Source organism: Astyanax mexicanus, chromosome 6 (assembly GCF_023375975.1).
Source record: "Astyanax mexicanus isolate ESR-SI-001 chromosome 6, AstMex3_surface, whole genome shotgun sequence".
NCBI lineage: Eukaryota > Metazoa > Chordata > Actinopteri > Characiformes > Acestrorhamphidae > Astyanax > Astyanax mexicanus.
Genome location: NC_064413.1, coordinates 8,437,600 through 8,465,448, shown reverse-complemented (window position 1 = coordinate 8,465,448; position 27,849 = coordinate 8,437,600). Strand labels below are relative to the sequence as shown.

At 39.3% G+C, this 27,849-nt stretch overlaps 1 protein-coding gene across 4 annotated transcripts in view; it reads right to left on the bottom strand.

The window, feature by feature from the left end:
• Positions 1 to 23,868, bottom strand: part of si:ch211-257p13.3 (kinesin-like protein KIFC3) — a 38,067-nt gene extending 14,199 nt beyond the window's left edge. For 2 of the 4 annotated variants that reach the window (XR_007439596.1, XM_022674344.2), the window contains exons 1-11: positions 23,438 to 23,868; positions 23,167 to 23,317; positions 21,501 to 21,600; positions 20,124 to 20,290; positions 18,843 to 19,095; positions 8,922 to 9,076; positions 7,532 to 7,597; positions 5,134 to 5,271; positions 1,942 to 2,127; positions 1,129 to 1,302; positions 182 to 329 (exon numbers count right to left, since the gene is read on the bottom strand). Coding sequence is in view for 3 of the 4 variants with exons in the window: in XM_022674344.2 (XP_022530065.1) it covers positions 182 to 329; positions 1,129 to 1,302; positions 1,942 to 2,127; positions 5,134 to 5,271; positions 7,532 to 7,597; positions 8,922 to 9,076; positions 18,843 to 19,095; positions 20,124 to 20,290; positions 21,501 to 21,600; positions 23,167 to 23,268 (1,489 nt within the window). In the remaining variant the exon portion in view is untranslated. The remainder of the gene's footprint in view (positions 1 to 181; positions 330 to 1,128; positions 1,303 to 1,941; positions 2,128 to 5,133; positions 5,272 to 7,531; positions 7,598 to 8,921; positions 9,077 to 18,842; positions 19,096 to 20,123; positions 20,291 to 21,500; positions 21,601 to 23,166; positions 23,318 to 23,437) is intronic. The other 2 variants (XM_022674346.2, XM_022674347.2) reach the window with 2 other exon arrangements.
• Between the last annotated feature and the right edge of the window lie 3,981 nt (positions 23,869 to 27,849).

The following is a 27,849-nucleotide window of genomic DNA, read 5'->3' as shown; positions in this document are numbered from 1 at the left end:
GAGAGATAGATAGATAGATAGATAGATAGATAGATAGATAGATAGATAGATAGATAGACTGATAGTCTGACTTCGGATTTTGGACCAAAGCAAACAGTGTACAATCTTAAACTGAATAACAGCACATACGTTTACTATATACACATAGTTCTGGCATTAAAACATTTGGATAGATACTCACTCATGAACTGATCCTGCAGGCTCTTCAGATGTTCCTGTGAGCAGTTGGAAGCTGCCTTCACAGCCTCCTCCTTCTTCTCCTCCAGATGACCGATCTCCTTCAGCAGCTCGGCCTGCAGCGTCCCGATCTCCCTCTCATAGGCGGCGATCTGCAGGAACATCCATGAGAATTTTTCTAGTTTTGTACCTGTATTTGTACTAGTAAAATTAAATTTTAGATCTGAAAGTGTTTCTATATTGTGGGTTGGGCATTTCTCAGATCACCTGCTGAAGCGATTCTCCATCATGGCTTTTCCATCATGGTATAAAAGACCATCTTATCCTGGGTGCAACCTGGGCCATTACCACTAAATGTCTCTTAAATCTCTTAAAATGGATCATTTTAGAGCAAGTTACCAGCTTTACTGCTACTGATGGGGGTTTATGTTGGCTAAATGCTACAGTGGCCACTAATTCAGAATTGTGTCGTCAATACTTATTACTGGACGGATATAAGTCTTATAAGTCAGATACAAAAGTTGTCCCAACTCTGGCCAGGTTTAAAATTGTAATCTTGAATCTTGAATCCAGTTTTCAGTCCTGAGTTATTTTCTTGATGGAAGTTAATGGAACGGTAAATGTAATGAATTGGGCAGTTAGCGTCACATCTAGCAAAATTAACAAAGTTCAGGACTGGATACTAGATATTGATCTGCTATTTGATTAATGTCAACTTGAATTGAACAAGTACAGCTCACTTAGTTTATTTAACCAGTGCATTGTTTGCACTCAGATCAGTGTGTTATTTAAGTTATTACCACTTAAACGGTTAAAGGCAGTCGATTCCCTCAAACTGGTTCGATTTTACAGTGTACTGATGAGGACACAATTTGGGTCAGCTAAATGATTTGTGTGTGTGAGTGTGGTTTGGTGTTGTTTGGTGTTTTGGTTTTGCTAATAGTGAATGACCTTATGCTGTAGATTGCAGCTGACTTCATCTGACCGTCGGATGTTTTCCTCCAGCTGTCTACATCTCTCGCTCTGATTGGTCAGCCTCTCTCTCAGCTGTTCGTTCCTCTGCCTCTCATCGGCCAGCTGCCTCAGTGTGGACGGCGACTCCACCTCCACGGTCTGCGTCACAAACTGTAACAAGAACAGGGTTACCTAACTGAGCTCTGGGTTAAAAATAAACTTTATTTCTTAAAATCACTGTTCTTGACTTTGGGATCATATGAATAATTTGTAATTAACACAAACGTAGTCTCTAAGTAGGGTTAGTTCTGGAAATAAAACTAGCTCCTTTAAAAGCTGTGTTTTTGCGTCTACAGCTCTGTTCAAACTATTTAACCATTCAAATGCTTTAATTAAGGGTTTTACATTCCATACATCTAATTATGACCTGATTTCTAGAACAAAATGTTACATTTAAAAAAAGATTTACAGTCATATACCTACAATAATAATATACGTTACATCATATAAAATTTTTAATTTAAACATTAATCATTTTACACAACTGATTAATAAAATATTCATTTCGTATAAGTTTTTAGTTAATAATTCAAGGGAACCTTTACATTTTAGTCGACTACATTGACTGTAGTTTTAGTCGACTATATTATTACGATAATTAGTCGACTAAAACTAGACTAAAACTAAAAATATTTCAGATGACTAAATTGTGAATTTCGTCAAGAGACTATAACTAAAGCTAAATCAACTTTTGTTGTCAAAATGACCACTGTTTGGGTCTCCTCAGGGGGACAGTAGGTGTTTCCTCACCTTCACAGTGGGCTCCTTGCTTCGCTCCTTGTCCAGCTCCAGCTGCAGCTCGCGCACTCGCTCCTCCCTCCTCCTTAGCTCCTCCCCCCTCTGCCAGTCACTCTGCTCCAGGCGCGAGAGCTGATCTGCACGCTGCTGCAGGGCGCCCTCTAGCTGCAGCACGCGACTGCGCAGGTTCTCGTTCTCCTGCAGGATCACAACCGGAAACACGCAAGAACATGACATGAGCACACCATCAGAGACACCATATCAACCACCTGGGATACTATGGCAACCAACTAGCAACACAACAGCAGAAACGTAGCATCACCAAAGTAACCATCTGTTATTCCACAGCAATAATTTACTAACACCATAACACCATACACTATAGTGACCATCTACCAACACCATAATTGCCATCTGGTACACTATAGCAACCATCTAGCAGCCACTTAGCAATACCACATCAACCATTGGTTATACTACACCTACCATGTAGCAACACCATAGCAACCACACAGGATTCTATTTTTAACCACTGGAGACACCATCTCAACCACCTAGGATACTATGGCAACGAATGAACAACACCACAGCAACCACATAGCAACACTATAGCAACAGCCTCCTGGGATGCCCCAGAAATGGTGGATGCCCACTTAGCAATACCACCGCAACTTGACCAGAATAGCAACAATCTGGGAACAGTAAGCAACTCCATATTAACCACCTGGGACACTATAGCAGCCACCTAGCAACACCAAAGTAACTTCCAAGCAACACCATATATACAGTCTAAAATATTAATATCAGTACCACAGCAACCACCTAGCAACACCACAACAAGCATCTGTTACACCACAGCTGCCATAACAGCTGTTGTATTCTTTTCTTGGTGCTTACTTCTGTCTTCTTAACCACACATTTAGATTTCTCTAAATGGGTCAGTGAAGCAGTGAAGAGAACACTAGATCTTCTTGACGTCTGCTGACGTCTGCTGTTCAACAACGTACCAGTTCTTGTAGATGTAGATTGCAGAAGAAAGGAGTCTCAGAGATCGTTATTGCAGGAAGATTGTAGCTTTATTCGGATAGTTGTTTAAAGCATGGACACTGAGACAAGCATGGTCCAGCCTTAGTACAGCCTTACGGCTGTCCAGCAGCTCTCCCAGCCAGTCTCACCTCCAACACCAACGCTGTCTCTCTCACACTAACTCACTCACACACATTGGCTAAATAGTGTTTAGACATGGGGGGAGGTGTACCAGAAACAAAGGACCTGCCACCACCAGTCCCAAAAACAGATGTCTTGCCCTGTTAAGGAGTTTTGACCTTTGCCCCATGCTCCTAACCATAGGTTATTATTACCCAGCTTGACACCTGGCACCGCTATGTCTGGTCTAAGAAATGCTTACAGGGTAAACTGACATAGAAATTAACAATGATTAAAAAATTATATTCTACAGTCCCCCCAGCAAAGCCACTCCAAATGTCTTGGAATAGCAACCACCTAGCCATCATTGCCTCGTCCATGTAGCCATAGCTACCACCAGGGATACTATAGAAACCCCATAACTACACCATTGTATCCATCTATCAACACCATAACAGTCGCCTGTACACTATATTAACCACTAATCAACTCCATAACAACCACCTAGCAACACCATAGCAACCACACAGCACTCTATTTTTGGGTAGCCTCCTGGGATGCCCCAGAAACCAAGCAGCAGTATTTGTGCAAATTTACTGGGATACCAATAACCAAATAATCATTATAACCACCTGTCCGCACTGCGGGAACCAGTAGGCAACTCCCTATTACCACCTGGGATACCATTGCAGCCATCTAGCAACACCATTGCAACTGCCCAAGCACATGTCTAACACCTAATATATTATACCAACACCATAGCAACCACCTAGCAATACCATATCTACCATCTGGGATACTATGGCAACCACCCAGCAACCAATAAACAACTGTTACACCGTAGCGAACATTTAACAATACCACAGCTAACCTTCTGGGAGATCATCCACCTAGCAATTATAGCCACCCCCATGTAACAACACCATGGCTACCACCTGGGATACTGTAGTAGCCCACTACTAAACCATAGTAACCGGAAACCAAGGCCATAACATCCATCTGGTGTTCTATATGAACTACTATACAACTCCATAACAAGCGCCTAATAAACACTTAGTAACACCATAGCACTCACACAGGATGCTATAGCAACCAATTTGCAATCGCACAACGAACATCCTGGCATAGCAACAACCTAGCATTTATTGCAACCGCACAATGTACATCACCATAGTAACCATACTAAATCTACCAAACCTACAATATAGTGACCACCTGATATAAAGTGCATGGTGAAAAATACTTTTTTGTATAAAAGTAAACTTAAGTATTATGCGAAGCATTCAGCGACGTTTAAATAGAAAACACAAAACAAAAATATGATACAAATCTCATCACCAAAATGCTCTCATGTGTATCAAGTGCATCATGTGGGCTTGGCCATAATATTCTTTTTTTATAATTTATTTCTGATTTTTTCCCATTTGGTTATCCAATTGTCCCACCCCTTTGTGCGTCCCCATCACCGGTGGCACGTGCAACTCTTGGAGGATGCGGACGAGCACGCGCCTCCTCCGACACGTGTGAAGTCAGTCACCCTTTTTTTTGAGCTGCTGCTGATGAATCATTGCCTGAATAGCTAGCGCGCTCAGAGGAAAGCACAGCGGCTAGGTTCCGATTCATCCGCTCACAGACGCCTCATGCTGCTCAGCGCCACCTTTAAGTGTGATGGGGAGAGAGCGCCATCTACCCACCCGGAGTTAGTAGGGCCAATTGTGCTCCCTCTGAACACAGGCAGCTGATGGCAAAGCTGCATGAGCAGGGGTTCGAACCTGCCTATTGTGGCATCGCATTAGACCGCTGGACCACTCGGCGCCTTGGCCATAATATTCTAATGAATGTGTCTGACTGACAGCTGTTGAACTGGTGACCGAATGCTTGTATACATTACCGTGTGTATTACTTAGGTAGAAGTATAGATATTGGAGTTACAAATACTTTTGTAAAAGTTCAAGTATTAACTCAAGCTTTTTACTCTTTAAGTAAAAATGTAAAACTACTAGTTTCCAATTTACGTAAAGTATAAAAGTAAAAGTAATGTAAAAGATGAGGTCAGACCTTAATGAGGACGGAGCTGGACTGGGACGGCAGGACGGACAGCTGCTGCAGGAGGCCCTGAGTGACGGTCAGACTGTGCTTCAGACTCTCGTTCTCCGCAGACAGACACAGCACTCGCTTCTCCGAGTCCGTCACTCCCTGAGGACAGACAGAACAACACAACCGTCCAAACTGACCCAAAAAACAGAACTCCTGCCCAGCGAAACAGCATGAGACCCACTTACAGTGCCTGCTGTTTTATATATATACACATATATGGACAAAAAGAAAAACCCACAACGGTCACAGAAACGTACAAAAGTAATAATATATAAAAATTATATGAAAATGAGCTAATAAATATCTGACATTGTTTTTTAACCATGCTTTAGCAGAATTATTTAAAAAAATAAACTTATAAAACAGGCCTGGACAGAAACGATGGTACCCCTAATTTAATATTTTGTTGCACAACCTTTTGAGGCAATCACTGCAATCAAATGCTTCCTGTAACTGTCAGTGAGATTTCTGCTCCTCTCAGCAGGTATTTTGTTCCAATCCTCATGATCAAGCTGCTCCAGTTGTCTTAGGTTTAAAGATTGCCTTTTCCAGACGGCGTGTTTCAGCTCTTTCCAAAGATGCTCAATAGGATTTAGATCAGGGCTCATAGAAGGCCTCTTCAAAATAGTTCAATGTTTTCCTCTTAGCCATTCTTGGGTGTTTTCTTTAGCTGTGTGTTTTGGGTCATTATCCTGTTGCAAGGCCCATGACCTGTGACTAAGCTTTCTGACACTGGGCAGCACATTTCTCTCTTGAGACTTCATTGTACACTGCACAGATTCAAGACACCCAGGGCCAGATGCAGCAAAGCAGCCCCAGAACATAACATAGCCTCCACCATGTTTCACAGTAGGGACAGTGTTATTTTCGTGATATGCTTACCTATACTAATGGCTTATGCTTCAATGTTATTAAAATGTTTCTCATATAACATTACTAGTTAGTACGATAAATACTTACATCGTAGAAATGTTAAAAATAACATTCCCAAAACTGCTTTGCACAATTGTTCTACTTTCAGGAAAAAATAGATTTGTATTTAGTCTTCGTTATGATTTACTTTTAAATATTAAAGAAAATTAGATGGAGAAAAAAAATATTTTTTAATGCATAAGTATAGCCTGTACAGACAAAAAAGGTTGCTTGCTCTTAAAGCCTACAACATAGAGTCCAATCAGTCAGTCATAATATATGATTTGCAAGTTTATCTAGAGTAGCCTGGGGGAAATCACTACATACTGATGGTGAGAATCACATGGTGAGTGCACATAGATGTTGCCAGAAGCCAATAGAAAAGAAACGGTCATTGGCAACAAACCTCAGTGACTAAACTCATTTATTATATGTTGATTAAACTCTTTGCATTTCTGCTTAAATGTACAGCTTTGGAAAAAAATTAGACCGCTTTGGTCTGAATCAGTTTCTCTGATTGTGCTATTAAAGCTCCACTAGGTAGGATGGAGATTTTGTGCTTGTGGGCTCCCCCTACAGTTGCAGAGTGTAATAAATGTTTCAGGTGGATTAGTTTCTCTTTCTTGTTTTCTGGCTTTCACAGACATATTCAGTCTCTTTCCAGCTTCTGCCAGAGTGTCTGTATGTTAGTTTGTAAAGAATGAACCAGTAGTTCTTGTAAAACTGTTAGAACTAAAGGTCGGAAAGCAGGTCGCAGTTCTCGCGAGCGTTGGTCGCGGCCGCCTCGGAAAACTTACAGAGTCTGGTTTGAGCTCAGAGGAGTTCCGGCACAGACACGAGAGCACCACTATTCCTCCTATTACACCTCAATGCAGCGCTGCAGTGAGTTTCAAGCTGTAATTTTACTTCTTTAAAAAGACCAAAAATCAAGGAAATCCTACCTAGTGCTGCTTTAATAGGTTTACGTTTGAGTAAAATGAACATTGTTGTTTTATTCTATAAACTACGGTCAACATTTCTCCTAAATTCTAAATAAAAATATGTACAGCTTTCAGACCTTAAATAATGCAAACAAAACAAGTTTATATTCATAAATTTTTAAGAGCTCAGAAATATATATTTGGTGGAATACCCTGGTTTTTACACACTTTTGAATAATGTTTCCACTCCTGGTGCAAAAATTCAAGCAGTTCAGTTTGGTGGTTTGATGGTTTCTGATCATCCCTCTTCCGCTTGATTATATTCCAGAGGTTTTCAATTTGGTAAAATCAAGGAAACTCATCATTTTTAAGTGCACTCTTATTTTTCCAGAGCTGTATCTGTTAAATAATGTTTAAAAATATCCAATTTTACTTAACATAGGCTTGTGGGTTTACAGTGTGAGTGTGTTTGATGTTAATGATCAGATGATGTTTATAATCAGATGATAAGGTGCAGGTCTGCTTACGGATGCGGTTCTGAGTCGAGACAGTTCCTCCTCCCTCTCCTCTATACAGCTCTTCAGCTCGTCGATCTGCAGAGGAGGAGGAGGGAGAGAGAGTCAGTGCTGGGTTTACAGAGGAAGAATCAACAGGGGGGTGTGGGGATGGTATATGAAGATGGAGAGATAGATGGATGAGTACCTAAATTAGATGCAGAGGTCCTGTAAAAACATGGTTAACTGTAAACCAGGAGAGAGGAGAAGCAGGGCTTTAGACTGGGGAACTGACTACAAGCGGTGTGGAGAGATGGGTGAAAGAATGATAAGAAACAGAGTAATAGAAAGAGAGAATACATTAGATGGATGGATGTTCAAGAGGAAACAATGCTGTTTTGTGTTTTCTGAATAACAATGAAAGCAACAAGTTTAATTTAACAATGGACATGCATGTTGCATTCTATTGCCATTGAAAGAGCTATAGTATAACTAGCTACATGGGTGTTGTGTAATTATATAATTTAGTAATGTAACAATGGAAATGGGTGTAGAATACCAACAGAAATGAGTGTAGAATGACAATGAAAATGTGTGTAATGTAACAATAAAAATAGGTGTAGAGTAACCATGGAAATGGGTGTAGAGTAATAATTCAAATAGGTATAACATAACAATGGAAATGGGTAAAGAGTAACAATGGAAATATGTGTAGAGTAACATCAGGAATTTAAAAAACGTAACAATGAAAATGAGTGTAGAGTAAAAATTAAAATAGGTGTAATAAATACAAATAAAAAAGGAGTAATAAAAGAAAATATGTTTAATGTTACAACAGAAATGGGTGTAGATTAATAATAAACATGGGTGTAGAATAACAATGGAAGTGGGTGTAGAGTAACAATGGAAATAGGTGTAGAATAACAATGGAAATGGGTATACAATACAATGAAGAATAGCAATGGAAATTAGTGTAGCATTACAATGGAAATTGATGTAATGTAACAATGGAAATGGGTGTAGAATAACAATAGAAATTGATGTAGAGTAACAACGGAAATGGGTGTAAAGTAAAAATGGAAATAGGTGTAATGTAATGATGGAAATGGAAGTAGAGTAACAATGGAAATGGTTGTAAAGTAAAAATGGAAATAGGTGTAATGTAATGATGGAAATGGAAGTAGAGTAACAATGGAAATGGTTGTAGTGTAACAATGGAAATAGGTGTATAGTAACAATGGGAATGGGTGTATAGTAACAATGGGAATGGGTGTGACATAACAATGTAAAGGGGCATAGAGTAACAATGAAAATGAGTGTAGAGTAACAATGGAAATGGGCGTGGAGTATCAACACAAATGGGTGTAGCATTACTATGGAAATGGATGGAGTTCTACAGTGTAAGTGGGTGTAGCTGTGTTACCTGCTGTTGGAAGGCCAGGACTTTAGTGTGTTTGTCCTGCTCTCGCTGCTCCAACTGTGAATGGAGTAAATTCAGCTCCACCCTCAGCTGCCTGCGCTCACCCTGCAGCCCACACACTGACTGTACCAGCTTATGAAGCCCTGCAGGAGAGTCCACTGCACACACACACACACACACACACACACACATTCAGATATGTTAATTAGCATCCTTTGTAATATTCATAAACTTAAACCCCCTGCCCTCTAAAACTCTAAAAGTTCCTTACAGTAAATGTATACTCTTAACTGGAGTATTCTGGGATTTCTCAGTGTGTGTATACTCTTAACTGGAGTATTCTGGGATTTCTCAGTGTGTGTATACTCTTAACTGGAGTATTATGGGATTTCTCAGTGTGTGTATACTCTTAACTGGAGTATTATGGGATTTCTCAGTGTGTGTATACTCTTAACTGGAGTATTCTGGGATTTCTCAGTGTGTGTACACTCTTAACTGGAGTATTCCGGGATTTCTCATGCGTGTACACTCTTAACTGGAGTATTCCGGGATTTCTCATGCGTGTATACTCTTAACTGGAGTATTCTGGGATTTCTCATGAGTGTATTCTCTTAACCTCTTAAATCAGACTTTCTACAATGAGCCATTTTTAACATTTTTGAACTCTTTATTACAGTGCTTAATTTTAAGCTCAGTATAAATGAACACCATGAATAGCTATGTTGAGGTTGTGTGCTGGTTAGTAGCATCCTGCCCTAAAGTGCTGAAATAGTGCAACTATTCTGTGGTTAAAGAGTTCATCCAGAGCGCAGCTCCATTCCTGAGTTCCCTCCAATGCTTTAATCCTTTTTCTCAGGTTAATTATTGATGTGCTGTGTCACTGTTGTTTCCCATCCAACAGTCCAGGCATTATGGAGGCAGGCCGAGTCTGGAGGAGCGAGGGGATTGGTTGGGGAGGGAGCTGGAGAATGGAAGGAGGGAGAAAAGAACGGAGGGAAAGAACCGTGCGTTCTCGCTCACGAGCCGCCGGAGGAAACGTGAGGTGGAATAAACGTGAGGGCCGGACGACCTGAATTAAATGCAGCTGAATTTATTTAACATTTTCTCTGTGTAAAAAAATAACCTCAGTTGAACCAATCTGGCAACCCAGCTCTGCGTCCAGTAATACCCCACCCAGGTATGCCCAGGTGTGCTGGGTTTTACAGTATCTCACAAAATGTTCACCCCTAACATTTCTGCAAATATTTTATAATATGTGAGACAACATTATAGAACAGGGGGAGAACTAAGGTTAGTGGAGAGCTAGCTAACGTTATCAGGGAGAGAACTAAGGTTAGTGGGGAGTTAGCTAATGTTATCAGGGAGAGAACTAAGGTTAGTGGGGAGTTAGCTAATGTTATCAGGGAGAGAACTAAGGTTAGTGGAGAGTTAGCTAATGTTATCAGGGAGAGAACTAAGGTTAGTGGGGAGTTAGCTAATGTTATCAGGGAGAGAACTAAGGTTAGTGGGGAGTTAGCTAATGTTATCAGGGAGAGAACTAAGGTTAATGGAGAGCTAGCTAACATTAGCAGCAAGCTAGTTAATGTTATTGGGGAGAGAACAGAGGTTAGTGGAGAGTTGGCTATTATTAGCTTAGACCTAGCTAGCGTTATTGGGGAGAGAACAGAGATTAGTGGACAGCTAGCTAACATAAGCAGCGAGCTAGTTAACGTTATTGGGGAGAGAACAGAGGTTAGTGGAGAGTTAACTAACATTAGCGGAGAGCTAGCTAACGTTATCGGGGAGAGAACAGAGGTAAGTGGAGAGTTAGCTATCGTTAGCTTAGAGCTAGTTAAATTTATCGGGGAGAGAACAGAGGTTAGTGGAGAGTTAGCTATTGTGAGCTTAGATCTAGCTAACGTTATCGGGGCGAGAACTGAGGTTAGCGGCGAGCTAGTTAACGTTATTGTGGAGAGAACTGGGGTTAGTGGAGAGTTAGCTCTCATTATCGGTTATAGGTTATAGGTTATCAGTTATAGGTTAGTGGTGACCTAGCTGATGTTTACAGCAATCTAGCTCACTGAAAGGTTAAAGTAAGTCTTAACTATGACTTTATTAAATAACAAATAATGTTGCTGCATTTTACAACTGTGGTTCTCAAATTATGACTACATTTTTGGGTCTTAAATTATATTTATTGAGGTCTTAAAAAGGTCTTAAAAAGCATTAAATTTCACTTTTGAAATGGAGCAAGAACCCTGATTTGGTGTTTTGGGTTGAGTTAGCTCATACTGACCACTGGATTTTCAACATGGCACTTCATAGCAAATAACTCTCTGAGGATGTGAGAAACAGAATTGTTGCTCGGAACAAAGCTCAAAGATGGTCTTGGCTATAAGAAACTGAGCTGCAACACGATGCTGACCAAAGTCGAACAAAGAAGATGTGTCCACGTTTTCAGTGTCATATTCAAAGGTTAGCTTCAAAAAATATACGCATGAGTAGGGGTGTGCCATATCGTATCGTACACGATAATATCGTCAACATTTTTAAATATCGTGAACGATATTATGCCCTAAAATATCCTGCCATATCACCCATCCCATTTCCTATTATATATCTTCTAGAGACAGATTATATCTGTCCAATATCATTTATCACTGTCTCTGCTGCTCCATGCTGTTTACACACACAGTGTGTGCAAAATTCACTACTCGCAGCTGTGCGACTCTATTTCCTATGTGTGCTTCTGAAAGTGCTTTGGCAAATTTTCAGCATTCAGTGTTAAAGCAGCGTCACACTGCACAGATATACAAAAGACAGCTCTGACCAATCAGTGGAGACAATGTGCTTGCGTGGTTTATTGGTGTGTATTTTGGTGCATTTAAAGTTTGTGCCTGTATGAAACCAAACCAAACAAAGAGCAAAAACACTTCAAGTAAACAAACTCATCAACTGATCCAGACCATAGAAACTAACTACAGTTGTGAAGACACCCTTTATCTTAAAATCTGTATGCATAATAAATATGTTCATATTTGTGTGAATCTGAGACATTGAAATGAATGAATCTCTGGTACTTTGAAGCAGTAACTCTGACAGTATACAGTGGCTTGCAAAAGTATTTATACCTCTTGAACTTTTTCACATTTTGTCACCTTACAACCACAAATTTAAATGCATTTTATTGAGATTTTAAGTGATAGACCGACACAAAGTAGCACATGTTTGTGGTTGTAAGGTGACAAAATGTAAAAAAGTTCAAGGGGTATGAATACTTTTGTAAGCCACTGTATTGATGTTATGGGTGATTATATCAGCTTAACAATTGTCATATTTTAGCTCAAACGGTTCAGGTATCAGGGTCCCATAACAGAATCTTGCCTGGGGCCCCAGGCAAATCCAGACCAGCTCTGCTCACAAACCATCCCCTGAGGTAACACTTCTTGATAGCAATATACAAACTGGTGTCCCATGACTTTTGCCCATCTTGTGTGCTGCACTTGCAGGGAAAACCTCTTGCTGTAATTGTGTAATTTAGAGGGGATCCCTGTTGGCCTGTGTAAATTTTATTTATAGCAGCAGCACGAGCACACGTGCGCTCCTCCATGTGCCGGGAGGGTAAGTGCACTTTACTTCAGAACACTAAACATGTTTTATTCAGAGTCAGAACCGAAACCACCCAGATGTTTCCCATACGAGCACAGGTTCTCAGATCAGGTCTAATGAGGAGAATCATCTTCACAGAGGGTTCGCTGATCTTAGTGACACATTTGCTCTGGTAGAGTGGACAGCGACCGGATCATATGCTGTTTAATGGGCTGGAAATGATCCACACCCTGTAAAAACAAGTTCTTCAAGGGTTCCACATTAAAGGGGACATACTATACTACTACTCTTTTTACATGAGTCAGAATATGTCTGTGGGCTATAAAAAACATGTTCATGAATTTATTTACACAAAATCTCTCACATAAAGAGATCTCACAAGCTCTAATCTTGTCAGTTTCAGTCTCTTTCAGAATGAGCCCTTAAAGGGCTCTGCCACTTTTATGCAAATAAGCTTTTGCTGGCCACGCCTCATGTTTAAACTGAGAGTTTACCACACATTAGCTAGTTCATGCTTAACTGAGATAGACTACTTAATACTTAACGTATTATTTTAAAGTACTTACATCTATCTCCCTGACATCTGCTGACTTGCCACGAACAGTAGGTACAGATGCCTCCCTCAGACGAAGTCTGCTGGCTAATCCTGCTGCATACTATCTATGTTCTCAACCAATTAAAATAATTAAATGGCCTTTCTTTAACTGAACTAGTGGGTTGATGGGTGCGGGGTGGTGCCTTGGTAGTTCTATAAAAATATATGATTCCTCACACCAAGCTGATTCAGTTGATTCACAGAACTGAATCACCAAGCTGATTCAGTTGATTCACAGAAAATGAACAGATTTTTTTGGCTCTTGAAGTGTATTTAGGGGCAGTAAAGCGTAAATACACAAGTATGCAAATAGTGAGTTTTGCATAATATGTCCCCTTTAAAAATCTGAAATTAAGTCAGTTCAGAAAAAAAAGTTGGGATAAACAGTTTATTGTGGGCTTCATAATCAAATTTCTCAGGGCAGATTATATTAATGAAAATATGTACAGTATACTAAAACCAATAAAGAACATAAATTTTTTATTTTATTTGGATTTTACTAAGTAAGCTTGATTAAAATATGGTCAAATATCTACATTTTGTTAATATTTGGATCTCATGCTTAAGCATTTTAAAGCAGGACTGGTACATTTTATTATTACAGAGCAAAAAAATTCAGCTATTAATCTAAAAAATAAAAAATATTAGAATGTAGTTACTGTTTAAGGCTACGTTCACATTACCAGGCTGAAGTGACTCAAATCTGATTTTTTGCTCAGTGTGGCTCAGATCAGATTTTTTTCATGGCTGTGTGAATGCTCCAGTTTTTTAAAATCAGATTTGAGTCACTTTCATATGGTCTTTAATCAAATCTGTATCTGATCCATGGACATGCGACATGAATGTAAAATGGTCAAATCAGAATTCATGCTTTGATTTTACGCATGCGCTACATGCTTCTCTCTCGTACCCACACTGCATCTCTTGGTGCAGCTGTGCAGCTATAGCTACAAAAACAGCAAAAGCAAACCACCTGTCCTTTTTTCTCCTCTTCGACCTGAGCATTTACTTCAGACCAGCTGTTTACTCTCCACTCCAGCAAAAGATGCTCCACATATGAGCTGCTAACGCATCTATTTCCCTTTATAAAGCTACGAGTCGTCTCTTAAATATTTAAGAGACGACGTTTTTTTGTTGTTGTGAAGAAGGCAATGTTTAAACACGTATCAGTGTGCGCATGTGAAGGGTTTCAGAAACAGATTCGTTCACATTACACACAGATACAGATCACTTACATTTGTGAATGTGAACCATCAACACAGCCAAATCTGACCCAAGCAAAAAATCTGATTTAAACAATGTGGCTTGTAATGTAAACATAGACTAAAACATATTTGAGTAGACTAGAATCTCCTGAAAAAAAACTTCTATGTGGGCATCTTCTATAAATTCTTTAGAATTGTTAGGTAAATAAAGGAGTATCAAACTAATAATAAACTGGTCTAGTGTTGTCAGAGATTTACAGTTTTTACAGCATCTGTTACTGTCTGATGTTCATTACAGGGAGCGGCTGTCAGTTTACTGCATTCAAGCTGAGCACAAAGGGCAGAATATAGGGCACTATAGACTACTGTAGCCTGGCAGTGCCAGTGTTTGATCATGTACAGCATAACCATATTGTATCTATATTTAGAAAAAATTGGTGATACTAATTTTGGCCATATCATCCATCACAAAACTAGCTACCAGCAGTCGCTGGTTTATGTTGGTTTTTCAACTGTGGCTCAATCATTAGAAGGCCTCAGTGCCCTCTTTCCCTCTTCGGGTGGATGAACTGGTCCTCCCGTTTCCTGATTGCTGGTATTCAGCATGTTCAATGCTAGCCAGCGCGTGTAACAGAATTAGTATTTAATGTTCTCCTGCAAGCATGTTGTGCTGCAGTGTTAGCAGCAGTTCCAGAAGATGAGCTGGAGTTTTAAGCCTCTCAGGAGAAGCAGAGCCCAGAGCATGCATTCATTGCAACACTGATTAATCTGCTGGTGTGATGGAAAACAGACACAAGCAGAACCAGCACAGCTTTGTGGTCACTACCATCTGCTGGGCTAACATGATTAGCTGTGGTAAAAAAAAAAAGCTGTTCCGTGTCTCATCACTTATCTGCCGGTTTCCTGACCAGTCTGGCTTAAAGAAGTACTTCAGATTTGTTACATCACTAATCACTATCTGCAGGATCTCTGATCATCAACCATATGCTACAGATACAGCAGATAGAGATAAGGACGCATTTCAGCAAGAACCTCATACAAACAGGCCTGGCATTTACTTGTTCTCCAGTAAGAGAGTGTCTTAGGTTGGTTTCACACCTGAAAGTCTGAACCAGGGTTTGGCAATAGGCGACCCGCAGGCATGAAACTTCCTAAAATCTGGCCAATGAGGTTGTTTAAACTATAATGATCGATAATGAAAAAAATAAAATGCTTCTCTGGCGAACTTTAGTTTACATGCCTCCCCTGTCTCTCTGTCGCGCTCGGCGTGACTTTAGTTTCAGCTAGTTCTCATTTTTCCGCCCGTTTTCGGGCTCCCTATCTTCTTATAAGGGCGTTTTTTCCTGGCCATGTCCCAAATCTCTAGACTGGGCAGTGGTAGTGTATTAGACCGCGACCCTGACGCCATGGGTTTGATCCCGCTTGAGGAGCGGTGTGTTTATTTATTTATGTTTTTCTTTCTTCTTGGGTTTACCTGCTTTGAAGTCAACTGTTCTGCAGTTGGGTTCAGCAACCCTCTGGGCTGGAGAGCTACTAGTCTGCAGCAGCACTCCATCCCATTACACTTCATTTTCCATTTTTTTTGTGGCCCGCCAAGTAATGGCTTGGAAAATATCTAGCCTGCGGCCAAAATTAATTGCCGACCCCTGATCTAAACCAATGTCTGAAATAGGGTCGATGTGCTACATTGTGAATATTTGGTTCAGTAAGTTTCGGTTTCACACTGCAAAATGTAAAGAGTTTTCCTACATCTTGAAATCATCACCTTTATAGACAGAGTCTTCCTATACTTGACTTGATTAAATATAGGATTAATCTACAGTTACAGTAGATACAGAAATCACCAGAAGAAATAAATTGTACTCATATTGCTGTGTGATGCACTGCTACTTTTTTCTTTTTTTATTGCTTAATGAGTGACAATACCCTGTCTCATCCTCCTGTACTTGGTTTGAAAGTCTGAGTCATCTACAAAAGTAAGAGTGTTTTAACACTGCAGACAAAACCAAACAATGGTTCAATGGTTAGTCCAGACTGAGACCACATCTTTTAGTCAGATCCAATGATTTATGGCAACTTTTACACCTGCTGTTTTGATTTAAACTAAAACTGAAAAGTCTAAATGTCCAAACCAAGCAATGTAGATGTAACAACATCCTCACATTTAATATTCGCTATACTCTTAGTGCTTTTGACCCCTAACCACAATCTGATCTCTTCAACTGTATAAAAAAAGAAAGGAGAGGCTTTGTGAGCTATCCACTCCCTTTGTCGAATGTAGGGTTACATGATTGATTCATTTTGTAACATGACTGCTTCAACTTATCACATTACTTCCCTTCCCTTTAGTATATCCAAATAAAGTGCACTGTGATAGGAGATTGGAGCCCCTTGGTTTGGTTTGTTTTCACACAGGCAAAAACCCAAACACAGGAGGGTTCTGTTTTCCAGACCAGCATGTTTATCTGAGGAGTGTGAAGCTGCTTTTACACTGAACATGGAAAACATTAAAAGTATATTTGATGGGTTGGATCAATGGCAGATCAGGTTTTTACTACAAACAAACTACTACTGAGTTTGTTTGGGACTGAACCGAGAACAAACTACTCTCACGGATCTCGTTATGGTTGTTTTTGGCTGCACCCAAGTGCGATTACTGTTTTCAAACCTGGTGAAATGAACCACATCAAGAGTCCATTTTAACAAGACCAAATAGTGCTAAAAAAGCAGTAAAATGTCAGAGCTTTAGTAATCCTACCATATAAAAGTGATACTTGGAAGTAAACAATCAGTTTGTGTGTGAAAACAAACCAGTGGTAATAAGCTCCTCCCCAAACAAGCCTAGAATCTGTTCCATTTATCTGAGAGGTGCAACCTGACTCAGCCTGACTGTCCTCTGAGGGATGGGGTGTACACTGCAGTCCTTCAGAACACACAGCTCTTCTCTGTAGCTGAGAACTGCACTTTCACAACTGAAAACTGGCTGAGCTTCAGACAAAAAAGATTAAGGCTGGTTGGGATGCTGCAGAACTGCAAGGTTTGGAGTTTCTCCTGCTCTAACACACTTTTCCAAACTGAAAAAAGGTCTGCATGTGATAAAATGGGTGTAAGATGTTAAAAAATATGTGGACAGTCCCTTAAATGAGGCCAGTTGAATTACACTAACCAATAGAATGGGATGCCACATTATCCTAAAGTCAATTATAAGGATATAAAGCTCCTCAGCGTTGGGATGTGGGTTTTTCTAGAGTGGCAGAACCGATCATCCATCACATTTTGTGAGGCTGTAAACGTAATTCAATACTTATTACAGCAAAGTTTCAACAGAAGAGTAGAGATGTTGCTGTTACTGAAGCAAAAGGGGAAAACTCATGATTAATAGATTTTAAGAAGATACTAGAGAAGCAAGCATCCACATACTTTTGGCTGAGGCAAAGTACCCAACGTTTGTTAGTGGCATGGCGTGTGGTCAGATTTACAAATAATAAAAGCAAACCAGATGGAACCAAACACTTACATCTTGATGACAGGGCTGATGCTTAAGCCCTATCCAGACGGGATTATTTTTTCAAGGGGTCCGGGGTAATTTTCTCTTTTATGGGGGTCCTATGTCATTTTATTCCCATCTGGAATGATTATGTATGTGTTTTTCTCAGACGTCCTCTGAGAAAATAACTGGCTGAATTATCTTCTGTTTTTCACTGAACTCCGTGGTCCTTTGGTAATTTTATTACATTTTATGCTATTTGTCCACTTCCACATACGGTAATTACAATTTGGGCATATGTTTCCATGGAGATCTACATAAACACAACAGCGAGTGGAAATGGAGGAGCTACTGAACGTGATGTCGTGACTGAGAAAGCCAAAAAACTCACTGGTCCTCCTGTTTTTTCAATTGCAGTCCTGCTGCAAGAGTTTTATTACTGAGTAGAAGTGTCAAATATTTTTCAAAGACGTCCCCCTGAGAAACTAATCCTGACAGCTGCTCCACTCCAAATATTTTATACAATATAGCTCCGCCCCTTTTCTGCCTGCAGAGTCCGCAAAAGTGCTGTTTAAGTTGATGTTTGTGGCGGATAGTCTGTACACTGCAGGCTCTGTCCTTCCACTTATTCAACCTCTGCAGCAATACTGGCAACGAGGCCAGTTCTGAGTGGATATATAACAATGTATATCCTTGGCTAGCATGCTGTATCTTAGTTTTATGGTGTTAGCAATCTTCTTATAGCCTAGACCATCTTTGTGGGTTCTTATATCTCAGAGAGTTCTTTGCCATGAGATGCCATGTTGAATATCCAGTGGCTAGTATAAGAGAATTGTACCAAGACACCAAATTTAACAGCCCTGTTCTCCATTCACAAATTCATCCTGCAAAGTCCTGCAAAGTCCAGGGTTGACGCTTAGAGTTTTTACACTTTATGCTATATAACCTCTATAACCTTGTCTCTTTTCTGCCTACAGAATCCCTGAAACTGCAGTGTAAATCGTGTAACACCCAGCTGGGGGTGAACTCAGTGTCACAGTCGTACTCACCCTCGCTGTCAGGAGAAGGTGACTGCACCTGACCGATGGCCTCCTCCAAACTGCTGATGAGGCTGTTCTTGTCTCGAAGCCGCTGGCGGTAGGACGAGCGCAGGGCCTTCATTTTGCGGCGGTGCTGAGCACGGTGCCGGCGCAGCTGCACGCGGTACTGCTCGGCTTGCTGTTGCAGCTGCTGCAGGTGGGAGTACTGTTCTAGGAAGCTCAGAAGGTGGGACATCACTGACACCAGCGGAGATTCAGACACCTACAGAACAACAATAAAGCCTGTAACTCTCATAAAGAAACATGGTACAGAACCATGTAAGCAGCCATGCAATGTTTTTTGTGTACATTTGTGATCTGCAGCTGTGGCTTTCTGGGTCTCCATATGGCTTTGATTTAATTTAATGTAGTACTGTGAGAATGCTGTGTGAGGCGCTGTGGCACACTGAGGAATTGAAGAGTACTGGGAGTCATGAAGCACCTGTGTGTATTGATGCGGTGTGTGTGCCACAATTATAAGCAAGTTTTAAAGTTTAATAATTTGGCTTTACATCACAGATGTTTTTCTCTCCCTGTTGTTAGATGCATAGAGATTCAGAACTGTAGGATGATTGTAGAGCTTAGATTCTCTGCCTGAACACGACCGAGGACCGACCCGAACTTGGAGCAGGTCGGGCCGATATTTATCAACACTTTCCTCTGGCTGGGTCGGGTCGTGCTCAAGAAAATTGTCTGTGAAGTTGGCTTTTTAATTTTTTTTTTAATGCTATTTTTATTTTATATAAAGCTATGGTGTGATAATCACAATATAGCAAATTAACAAATCAAACTGTGATTTAAATAAAAGTTGCAAATGTTAGAATGTTATGATCACACAGCTCTGGGGCTCACACGTACGTGAGCTCCATCACGTGTCCACATTACGGACTTAACTTGCATGTTGCCATGTTAATTAACATCATTCTGAACGGATTTCACTCATTCATACAGCCCAAACTGTTTCTCTCAGCATGATTAGCTAACTGTACCTAAAGCTAGAGAACCTTTAGTGGGAGTGGTTGTAGGCTAGCTATGGCCACAGGTACAGCGACGGATGCCGGCTAAGATCAGTCACTGGCATGGATTCAGTCACCAGCAATGCTAACATGGCATTAGCGACATTAGACGATGCCGGTTTTAATGTGGGACAAGGCTGGAAGCTTCATAAAAACACACAGCTCTCATTAGCTTTAATTCTTTGTTAGCTTGATAGCATAAGTCTTGTTACACAGGTGCTGAAAGTCTATTTACCTTCTCCACCAGCTCTGTGTGGACAGTGGAAGCTCTCCTCTTCTCCGTTTCCTGTTTGAAGGACAGGAAAGCCCCCAGCGGTGTTTTAGCAGGGGTCGCTTGACCTTCGTCAATATCGTCCTCATCTTCATCACTGAGAGACAGACCCTCGCTGTCACTGCTGCTGCCTGTCAAAGAAAACACAAACATTTTTAAAATTTTATTTCTATTTTTTTTCATTTTCTCCCCAATTTACAACCCATTCATAAGGCCTCCTTATCACTAGTGATGCCTTAACACCAGTAGGGTAAAGACTAGCACATGCCTCCTCCGACTAATGTGGGTAGAGAGCGCCATCTACCCACCCAGAGAGAGCAAAGCCAATTGTGCTCTCTCAGGGCTCCGGTAGCTGATGGCAAGCTACATGAACAGGATTCGAACCGGCGATCTCCTGATCATGGTGGCAGCACTTAGCCCCCTGGACCACTGGACACATTTATAATATTTATATTCTAGGGTTTTACATGACATCATAATACACAGCCTGTGCACATTTCTGAATGGATAGCTTAGGTTGGTCAACTAGAATCCCTTCTAGAATGTTAGCTTAGCATAGCTTAGCTACATTGCTAACCTCTATGCTTCAGTAAAAAGCTTATTCAATTCAACTTTCAGCCTTCAAATGCCACTTTTCAGCTTTCGGGGAATGTGTTTTTTGCAGAGGGCTTCCCTTGGTTGGCTAGAATTCCTTCTAGATGATTTGCATATTGTAACTTTACAACTCACCAAACACATTAGTGCCAGTTCTATCAGTATAAAACTTCAATCAGAATCAAAATCTAGCTTTCACCAAGATTACAGCTTCAATCACAAGTCCCCTCATGTTTTTGGATTTAAAAGTTTTATTTGTAAATTCCCTACTGGTGGAATGGGTGCTAATCTGGTGGTTACATAGATTAGGTTAGGTAATTCCTTTGATTTTTGTTGTATTTTCAGTAAGCTCATATAATATAATCACCAGAGAAAAACAGAATTATCATGAAAAACACATGAAAACTATAAAGAGTCAAAATGATCATTTAAGATATATCTACAAACACAAGATATTTATAAACATCGACTTTATAGACTTTATCTAGGAGCCAGTGTTTTTATTCTACAGTAAGTTGATAATTTTAGCCATCTTTCACCTTTGACCTTTACCAAAGCCAAAAGTTAGTTTCCAAATATGGTGGGCACACCAAAAAATTCACATGACTGAAACCATTCAATAACAGTATAAGTATCAGTGTGGTGATTATGAATATGAATATGAATTATTGCTATACATCATGCACCAGTCCTTTATATCATTATTAAAAAAAAGTGAACACTGTTAAAAAAAAAAAAAACACTCACTGGAGTCGCTGAGTCTGCCACTCCCCCTTTTTCCCAACCTGGGGGCGGGGCCACCTCTCCTTCTGCTCCCTGTTTCCATAGAAACATGGCCAGGCTCCTGCTGGATACAGTGGGGGAGCAGACGTGAGAAGAATGTGATGCTTTGACTCCGACACCACTGTACCACCTGATTCACCCTGTAAACGCTTCATTAGAAACACTTTATAATGAAAACCATTCACAGAGTAAACGGCTATAGTTTAATTCACTATATTTATACAGTTATAGGTGAATAAATACATATATACACAGATATATAAAGCATATGGGATATATTACAACCAATACTCACTAACATGCATACAAAAGAACAAATTATTATTATTATTATTATTTAGATATTTACATAATTACATATACAGTATAATATGAAAAAGCCATAGGACATATTCCATATTATTATTAGTACTGTATATGTGTACGTACATATATATCACATACAATACATAATATTGTAAGACATTATTATTACATGTCACTACATACATATAATACATAAGGGGGAAATTATTGCATATAATCACACATAAAATATATAAAAATAACATCACACATATTTTTATATTAAATAGTAATAATAATATTATACTGGTTATTATTTGTATGTGCTATTAGTTGTATTATTTGTATGGGTACATATATAATACATGTCGGAGATATTCTTAGCACTGTATATGTGTACTTAGTTACATATATAATACAAACAATACATATTATTGTATGCCATTATTATTATATGTCACTACATACATATAATACATAAGGGGCATATTATGGCATATAATCCCTCAGACATATAAAATACATATAAAACAGAATTTCCTTTAACATAATAATAATAATATTACACGGTTCATATAATTTCTGTGTTATTAGTTGTATTATTTGTATGGGAACATGTATAATGCATGTAGGACATATTATTAGTAGTACTGCATATGTGTAGTTACATATATACATATAAATCTTTATTATTCGTACTGTATATGTGTACTTACATACATATTATTATAAGACATATTTTTTATAACATTTAACTATATACATATTGTAAATACATACATAAAACATATAAAGCACATAACACATATTAATATTTTATAGATACCTATAGGGCATATACTTACTACATGTTTGTATCTACATATAATACATAATTATTTTTATTCATTTATTAATACTATTATAATTGCATGTAGTTTGATATTACAAACATATTGTATAGGACATTATTAGTAGTACTATATATGTGTACTACTACTACTATATATAACAAACAAAGTACATATTATTTGGACATATTCTTATTACGGTACATATTCTTATGTCAATACATACACATAATCCATTTAAAACATTTTATAATTATGAAGATACCTACATGTATATGTAAACTGGGGTATGTTATTATTACATATATGTACATACATAAACAATATATGTTCTTAAATGTATAATGCATATAGGACAAACTACATATTGTACTCTACTGTAAAATCCATTTGTGGGACATATTAGGATTTCATACTGACACCTACATATTTATAAGACACACAGGGTATGTTAATATGTATTTGTGTGTATATGTGTGCATATATATGTGTGTGTGTGTCTGGTCCAGACGTACCTCTGAGGATCCTCCACATGCCCCCTCTAAAGCCTCCTCCTCCTCCTCCTTTTTGAAGACGGTGTAGAAGATGTAGACCAGCAGAGAGTAGAAGGCATACATTTCCCCCCCAAGGTGTCACTGAACCCCAGCACTGTCAGAGCATCTCACACTGCAGCACACACACACACACACACACACACATACAGAATTCTAAGCCTATTAACAAGCAAGCACATCCACATCTGCTGCAGAACAAGCAGACAGCATCCAACCCTCCACCTCTATTTACCTCCATTCAGCTCAGTTTATCTCCTCCTGCAGCAGAGACCCCCTCCTCCAGCTGCTCTCCGGACCCTCAGGGAAGCAGCAGCTCCTCAGTGAGAGCATGGGGAAGAACCGCTGACTGGAACCAGGACCAGGAGATAAGCCTGAGAGACTTTCTCTCCAAAGAAGATCATTGATGCAGATGTTTTCTCATTCCTTTGTTTGGACTTCTGCATACCTCCACCTGCTGTCTCCTTACCCACAATCCACCTCTCTCAGCATCCTCCTGATCCATCCATCCACGGTCCAGAGCTACATGGTACTGATGGAGAACTCCTGATTCTTCAACAAACGGCAGTTATAGCATCTCTTTCTCTCTCTCTCTCTCTCTCTCTCTCTGTCTCTCTCTCTCTCTCTCTTTTTCTCTCTTTCCCACTCTGACCCCGTCTCCTTCACTCCCCCCTCTCCCTTCTCAGTATCTGCAGTGAGCATGCTCAGTGCACTCCGCAGCTAAATGGGGCTGATAGAGATTGATGGGTGTGTGTGTGTCTGTGTCTGTGTGTGTGGGAGTGTGTAAATTTGGGGGTGGGGGGTGATGGACTGTTAGCTGCAGATATACAATACAAAGCAATAAAAAATATATAGTATAGTCATCATAATATGTGTTAGCAATATAAGCAAACCAATGGCATAGTGTAATTGTACACACATATATGTACACAAATGCAAAGTATACAGGTGTTATTCAGTTAGGTCAGTGATGTAAGGTATGGTATATGTCATGCGTGTAATGGTGAGAGGTGTTACGGGACAGTAGTAAAACTGTATAGAGTGTGTTACTACAGGTCAGTAGTGTAACTGCAACAAATATATTTTGGGTCAGTAGTGTTACAGATCAGTGGTGTAACTGTATAGAGTGTGTTACAAGTCAGTGGTGTAACTGTATAGAGTGTGTTACAGGTCAGTGGTGTAACTGTATAGAGTGTGTTACTGGTTAGTAGTTTAACTGCAACAAATATATTTTGGTTCAGTAGTGTTACAGATCAGTAGTGTAACTGTATAGAGTGTGTTACTGGACAGTGGTGTAACTATAGAGTGTGTTACTGGACAGTACTGCAATTTGTGTAACTATAGGTCATTTGTGTAACTATAAAGTGTGTTGTGGGTCATTAGTGTAACTGTATAGAGTGTTAAGAGACTGTAATGTAACTATAGATTGTGTTACAGGTCAGTGGTGAAACTGTTACAAAATTATGTTACAGGTAATTACTGTAACTTTATAGAGTGTGTAACTGTATGAAATGTGTTATAGGTTAGTAGTGTAACAGTATAGTGTGTGATAAAGGTCAGTGGTGTAACTGTATAGAATATAATAGTGGTCAGAAGTGTTACTGTATAGAAAATGTTATGGATTAGTAGTGTAAGTGTATAGACTAGAATAGTGGTCAGTAGTGTAACTGTATGGAGTGTGTTATGGGTCAGTAGTGTAACTGTATGGAGTGTGTTGCGGGTCAGTATTGTAACTGTATAGAGAATGTTATGGATTAGTAGTGTAACTGTATAGACTATAATAGTGGTCAGTAGTGTAACTGTATAGACTATAATAGTGGTCAGTAGAGTAACTGTATGGAGTGTGTTGCGGGTCAGTAGTGTAACTGTATAGAGAATGTTATGGATCAGTATTGTAAATGTGTAGACTATAATAGTGGTCAGTAGTGTAAATGTATAGACTATAATAGTGGTCAGTAGTGTAAATGTATAGACTATAATAGTGGTCAGTAGTGTAAATGTATAGAAGACTATAATAGTGGTCAGTATTGTAAATGTATAGACTATAATAGTGGTCAGTAGTGTAAATGTATAGACTATAATAGTGGTCAGTAGTGTAAATGTATAGACTATAATAGTGGTCAGTAGTGTAAATGTATAGACTATAATAGTGGTCAGTAGTGTAACTGTATAGAAGACTATAATAGTGGTCAGTATTGTAAATGTGTAGACTATAATAGTGGTCAGTATTGTAAATGTATAGACTATAATAGTGGTCAGTATTGTAAATGTGTAGACTATAATAGTGGTCAGTATTGTAAATGTATAGACTATAATAGTGGTCAGTATTGTAAATGTATAGACTATAATAGTGGTCAGTAGTGTAATTGTATAGACTATAATAGTGGTCAGTAGTGTAAATGTATAGACTATAATAGTGGTCAGTAGTGTAAATGTATAGACTATAATAGTGGTCAGTAGTGTAACTGTATAGACTATAATAGTGGTCAGTATAGTAAATGTGTAGACTATAATAGTGGTCAGTAGTGTAATTGTTTAGAGAATGTTATGGATCAATAGTGTAACTGTATAGACTATAATAGTGGTCAGTAGTGTAACTGTATGGAGTGTGTTGTGGGTCAGTAGTGTAACTGTATGGAGTGTGTTACAGGTCAGTAGTGTAACTGTATGGAGTGTATTGTGGGTCAGTTGTGTAACTGTATAGAGGGTGTTACAGGTCAGTAGTGTAACCTTACAGTGGATATAATTTAAATGTACACAACATACTAAGAAATGTGTGTGGTGTCTGTGTGTGTGTAGGGGTGTATGTTCTGTTACAGTGATGACCAGACGTGACTTGTTTTATGCTCCATGTGCTGACATAATGCAGTTTCTGTGGTCTGTCCTCTCTGATGTTCTCTTTAATTTCTATGTAAACCTGCTGCAGAGCACAGAAATAAGGCTGGCCTCCTGGACGTGACGCTGCTGAGGGTATATTTATAAACCTGACTGAATTCTGGGTCTGGATAATCAAATGATTTACAGCTACAACGTATAGAGCCAGTCTGAAGCATTAATCACAACACTCCATAACACTGCATTTGTATAAATATATAATTCTAATAATATATATGACATTTGTTTTATGTGTTGTTAGATTATAAGGTATATACAGATTTCTCTCCTGAAAACTGTTTATTTTGGTGAGTAAAGTGCTTTCGTTTATTTACAGCAAGCTTACATTTCAAATACTTTAGCACGGTTAGTAGGAGCACTAGCCGTGGTTAGCAGCGATTAGCGCTAGTAAATGCTACCCAACAGTGCTCCAATGAGGAATTCTGAGTGTTCAGTTACCCAGGGCGCTATCAGCTAGAGGTTTGTCCAATGTAGCTTGTTTTAACACAGTTAACATGAAGGCTACAGTCTGATAGACGCACCTCTGAACGGTGAATAAGCTAGTGTCGTGGTTAGCGGCTAATGCTAATACCGCTGTAGCCTCTGAGCTGAAGAAACTTAAACTGAAAACCCTGTATAAGGCTGCATTTCAGCGGAGTGACTTTACTACTTCTTACAACCTGACTGGTAAAACTCATACATAAGGCGCACCAGATTATAAGGCGCACTGACGATTTTTGGGAAAATTAAAGGATTTTAAGTGCACCTTATAGTGCACAAAGTAACAGATTGCTCACATTAATATTGTTGGATGAGCCCTGTCTCCAGCATTGCTAAAAACATTAGCAATATTGGACAATCCCATGTTAGCAAAACTGTTGCTAACACCAGAGGTGGAAAAAGTACAGAAAATTTGAAATTAAGTAAAAGTACCTTTACTTTGCTAAAATTCTACTCAAGTAAAAGTAAAAGTACCCGTCTAAAAATCTACTCGAGTAAAAGTAAAAAAGTACTCAATTTAAAATGTACTTTGTGTAAAAGTTACATAGTTACTTTTAATTATTTGATGTAAAAAACTACAACAAATCATGAATTAATCCGCGCCAATTATTATTTTTTTAATTCAGAAAATTGTTTTTTTCCCCAGCATTTTATTTTTTACTCAGTAACGGGGAGTTTTCCAATGTAGCGAAGTAAATTACTTGTGTCAAAATGTACTTGAGTAAAAGTAAAATGACCTATTTTTAAAAACTAGGTAATTTTACAAATTACTCATAAAATCTACTCAATTACAGTAACTTGAGTAAATGTAATTCATTACTTTTCACCTCTGGCTAACACAGCATTAACAACATTAGCCCTGTCGTTGGCATTGCTAACACGGCATTAGCGATGTTGGGCGATGCCATTAGCACTGTGGGACGAGGCTGGTAGCTGCACAAAAACACACAACTCTTCATTTAGCATTTAGTTAGCTAGTATGCTCTGTTCTATGCACTTCCTGGTCCTGATTTAGCAGCACCGCATATGGAAAAAGATCCTGTAACCGGGTCAGAAAGTCCGAACTGAGGGAACAGTGTGTGCAACGATGAGGCAGCAGAACAGAAAGCAGTGTAAACCCTCCTGAGGACCGCTGGCTGTTTCCTGACTGGAACGGTATCGGCACTGGAACGTGCCCAGAGTGTGAAGCGGGGGATGGGGGGTGATTCAGTGTGCAGTAAATCACTGCTGAAGCTGCAGCTCCATTAATCAGAGCAGTGCTGTAGAACAGGT